The sequence below is a fragment of the Salvia splendens genome, chromosome 6 (genome assembly GCF_004379255.2).
Source record: "Salvia splendens isolate huo1 chromosome 6, SspV2, whole genome shotgun sequence".
In the NCBI taxonomy this organism is placed as follows: Eukaryota; Viridiplantae; Streptophyta; class Magnoliopsida; order Lamiales; family Lamiaceae; genus Salvia; species Salvia splendens.
In genome coordinates, this window is record NC_056037.1 from 31,156,033 (window position 1) to 31,161,269 (window position 5,237).

The 5,237-nt window shown below is 32.5% G+C and overlaps 1 protein-coding gene across 1 annotated transcript; it reads right to left on the bottom strand.

Annotated features, from left to right (window-relative positions):
- Positions 1-778: 778 nt before the first annotated feature.
- On the bottom strand, positions 779-1,522 carry LOC121807072 (zinc finger protein ZAT6-like). The gene has a single exon (XM_042207263.1). It carries the CDS (start codon positions 1,451-1,453, stop codon positions 902-904), a length of 552 nt encoding a protein of 183 aa, XP_042063197.1. The 5' UTR covers positions 1,454-1,522; the 3' UTR covers positions 779-901.
- Between the last annotated feature and the right edge of the window lie 3,715 nt (positions 1,523-5,237).

The window sequence follows — 5,237 nt, forward strand, 5'->3', positions numbered from 1 at the left end:
ACATATATATTTATTTATTGGTGCCATCTAATGATAGTGTCAAACTCTCTTAAGCGGTAGCTTCCAAGTTTCAATTTTCCTATATAAAAAAATATTTAACTATATCGCATCCGAAGACAGCGACGTCGACGGATTTGAACAAAATTTTAGGGAGCTAATTCATTAATTAATTAGAAATGTGCTTTCATTCATTGAAACTACCTGATTTGGGAGACATTTCCATTCCGGTGAACCAAACTTTAGTGAAATTTCATCCTAAACCAATTAATAGTAGGATGAGTAAGTCATAAGATTTAAGTTAATAGTGTTTATTTATTTATTTCGTATTTCCAAATGTAAAATAACTTGTGGATTTCAGTCAATAACATCTAGAATGTGATGAATGTTAGAGACAAGTAAATTATTGGGAGATAGATATAATAGAGAATCTGAATATTAGTACAAAATTGTAGCTAGAGGCATTTTGTCCAATTTATTAATATAAAGAGTGTTAGAAGATTGGTGAATATTCGAACAATAAAGAGGCACACCTAGATACAATTAGTGGCCACACAACATGCGACATATCGTGCGATTTTAGGCATTCTACCACGTGGGGTTTCCATCTTTCAACCACAATTTCAGCATCTTCTAATACAATTCCATGGTTTCAAGAGACGTGTCACTAATTATTTCGATTTCCTTTATTTCAAAGATTACAATTGTGATTGTCACCACCTCTAATTAATTAGTTCTAAATAATTCAATCAAATAAGCAATAGCAGAACAACATAATCACTAATAACAACACAATAAAAGACTAATTTGATTAATGAATCAAAGAATTCCAATCCTGTGTACAAATAATTCTATCTACTAGTAAAAAGTAGTAAGTTATAATTATGCATTCGAACAGATATATTTATTTGTATAAAGGCGGCAGCGCGCTCTCCACTTCTTCATCACAGTGTAGCTCTGGCGACGGCGGCATGTTCAAGTCGAAATCCCGAGCCACGGCGGCGGCGGCGGAGGAGGTCGAGCGGCTCTTGGCGGCACTGCCTCCGATCACGCCTTCGTAGTGCCTCCGCTTGTGCCCGCCCAGCGCCTGCCCCGTCCCGAACCGCTTGTGGCAAATTGAGCACTCGTGGATCCGCCCGCTAGGGTTTAACGCCGCGGCGGCGGCGGTGGAGGAGTGGTTGCTTTCGTCCGACGCTTCCTTGCCGCGGTGGCTGGCCTTGTGGCCCCCCAGCGCTTGGTACGAAGGGAAAGCCTTGTCGCACACGCTACACTTGTAATTGGCGGATTTGGGCGATTCGTCGCCGGAGCGGGCGAGCATGACGAGGCAGACGGCGAGGTACTCGTCTTCGGACTGATCGCGGCGCTTGGAGCGTTTGGATTTGGGCCACTGCATAGGCTCGACGTCGTCGAAGCGGCGGGAGAGGGCGGGGGACGAGTTGAGAGCGTCGAGAGCCATCGGTAGTAGAGAGATGAAGAGGTAATTTTTTTTTAATTTGTTGGAGTGAGAGAGTGAGGGGAATGAAAGGGGGGGAAGGGGGATTTATATGATTAGTGGGATGGGCTAAGTTGGGTGTTGCGTGGGGAGTGGCGGTGGGGAGTAGTATTGGATTATGTATAAATTTCTAGAGAGATTGTATAATCTAATACTTTAATCATAATCCTCTAAGTTCGGTTGTCATGACTAATATCACGAGACTATCCATCTAAGATTAAGTTGTGAGATTATTTTAGTTGGAGAGGGGAGACTATGACTAATTATCACGAGACTATCCATCTAGGATTAAGTTGAAGGGTTCAATCTTATGAACCAAACATGATATATATTTAATCATGAGATTTAATCTTGTCAACCGAATATCCCTAAATTGAATTAATCGAGAGTGAAAAGAGTCTATCTACACAAGTAATGAGAGATCACACGTCTTTGAGCATTAGTTTGGTGGAAAAGAAAAAGGAACAATTTGAGGTCAAAGTTGAGTAGGGCAATATATGTTAGGTTAATAGCCTTATCTCTAGAGAGAGAAACAGAATATGTGTGTATGTGTAGATATGACTAGTGACCGACCTATTGAGTTTGGACATAAGCAATTACGCCTCCAATTCTAGCAACGACTTTTTCCAAGTCAAAAACTCCCTTTAACCAATAATAAAACAAAAATTGAGGTGGAATAATTACTCTCATCGAATTAATTACAGTATTTGGATGGTTACTTCATTCCGGATTTTATTTTGGCAATTAAGAAAAATAATGATATTTGTCACAATCAGATTTGTGGAGTGTGAAATCGGATGGCCTGCCTGAAATTATATTTTGGGATATGTTTTAATTAATGGATATAAGTGGAATACACTTTATTTTGCATTTTTGCTTTAAGATTTTGATTTATTAATGCATATTAGCTATATCTAAGTCTTTGCACGATTCAAGAGATAAATACAAATTCCATGCAATTCTTAACTTTTACTTAACTGATAAGCGACCCTTTCTTAATTAATTACAGAGATATGTCTTCTTTTAGTTCACGAGTGACGACACAAAATTAATTTTTGGGATTGGAAAGTGTTTTTACTTATTTTTGAAAGGAAAAAAGCACAATTTTCTAAATAGTAGAATTAAGGTGACTATGCAACAATATGCAATGGAAAAAACGGAGCTTAGCCTGGTTTTTATAATAAATCATAACAATAAATAAAACTATAATTTTGAACCGCGGAATAAAGCATTTTTATGTGATTTTTTGTCGTCTAGAGAAGTAATTAACACGACTTCATTTTCTAGGTTTTTATTTAGGTGAAATATTTAATTATCTTTATAGTTTCAACCCAATAAATATTTTGGCATGCCCAACTACATTTAATAATATAATACGTTGCTTAAATCATGTTAAAAAATATTCCCATCAAATGAAAAATTAAGTGAATAATTAATGTTTTTTCTGTTTTTCAGTTTTACAATGTTTCCCTGTTAAAACAGCTTACTACATATTAACAATTTAGCCCACAGTGATAATCTATATTAATCAATGCAGAAACCACAAGATGATAATAGATAGAATATTATACTTTAAGACGAATAAAGAAATATATATCGTACTCCTATAATAGGTATATACGCTGCTTTTGTATGGTTATTTACTTATTTATCTCTTTTTGCTATTTTTTCCCTATAAAATATTCGTTCTCTAACTTTTATTCGCAATAGGCCACTGAGGTCTTATTCATGATTATTACAACAAACAAATTCAGTTCTTGTTCTTGTCGAAAATATACTAATACATTGTAAGAAAAAATTATGTATGGTTAAATAATTTCTCAACCTCGCATTATAAATGTTCATTGTGGGTATTTGGAGGAGGGTCATTAGTATATGAAATCAAATTAGTGGTCACCCCAAATCCCAATATTCGTTTAGCCGAAAATAGTTAAAAATTGCATCATGCATACTTGATCGATCGAGGAAATTTTAGATTTTTTTTATTCTTGAAACTTAGTTACCAAATATAGATAATATATATATTGACGTAAAGAATAATTTGTATACTACATAAAACAATAATGTAATTTTAGGAACTATATATAGTAAAAATAATACTCCATTACAACATGGCATGTATTGATGAATTAATATTGGATGTATATATAGACCATTATTGTACACTAGCAACACTATCATAACGTGAAAAATATATAGCGCAGATAATCAGGATTGAACCAAATATTTTTCACTAAAAAGAAATTTTTTTTTACTCAAATTTTCCATTTTAAATACTACTTAGTGACTATAATGCAATATTGTCAAAACATTGTTCATTTAAAATAGAGTGAACTACGCAAATGGTCCCTGGACTATGCATTTTGCACGCCAATGGTCCCTGAACTTTAAAAATATCGTAGATAGTCCATGAATTAAGGGATAATCACATTTTTGATATTTTTTTCACTTTTTAGTCTTATTCTATACCAAAAATACCCCCAATTTTGGCCTACCACAAACTTTACTTTATATACTACATCATCCATTTCTTAATTTTGACTTTGATTTTATTTTCACCACATTGAGCATATTAAGTGGGAAAATAAAATAAATCAAATTCAAGCCATAACATATATAGAAATAATGTGAAATAAAAATTTTGTGGTATTATGTTCAGTCATTCAAAATTACGAATGCTTATGTTCCTATCAAGCATAGAAAATTCTATTTGTAAAATATCATCAAATTTTTGATATATTATGCATTAATCATTATACAAAATTAATGAAAGATATAGTAGGAGTACAAAACTATTAATTAGTATATCAAAATTTTAAATGTGCAAGTTAGAATTTAACCTTCCAAAACAAATTAATTTGAATAATAAAAAAAGTACAGGAAAATAAAATAAATCAAATTCAAGCCATAACATATATAGAAATAATGCGAAATAAAAATTTTGTGGTATTATGCTCAGTCATTCAAAATTACGAATGCTTCTGTGTTCCTATCAAGCATAAAAATTCTATTTGTAAAATATCATCAAACTTTTGATATATTATGCATTAATCATTATACAAAATTAATGAAACATATAGTAGGAGTACAAAACTATTAATTAGTATATCAAAATTTTAAATTTGCGAGTTAGAATTTAACCTTCCAAAACAAATTAATTTGATTAATAAAAAAAGTACAAAACAAAGATTGAATTGAAAGTTGAAGCTGAATATCAATTTTTTGAAAATATATAAAATTCAATGTGGTGAAAATAAAATCAAAGTTAAAATTAAGAAATGGATGATATAGTATATAAAGTAAAGTTTGTGGTTGGCCAAAATTGGGGGTATTTTTGGTATAGAATAAGACTAAAAAGTGAAAAAATATAAAAAATGTGATTATCCCTTAGTTCAGGGACTATCTACGATATTTTTAAAGTTCGGGGACTATTGACGTGCAAAATGCATAGTCCAGGGACCATTTGAGTAGTTCACTCTCTAAAATAAATTTAGTGAATTCCAGTGTGAATAAAGAAATATTTTAGCATCCGTACAAGCAAAGGACTTTTCGGAACAGTTCCTAATTCCTTTAACTCTTTTAGGTGGATTACAACTAATTCCACGTGTCTCACCTTTATATCCAATCAAATAAGCATTTATTTTTAAAATATATTTTTACGCGGTTTGTGAGTCTTGTGACCGATTATTTGTTAGCAAGGATATTAATATAAATTTAATTTTCGATTAACAATAATGACGTCATATGT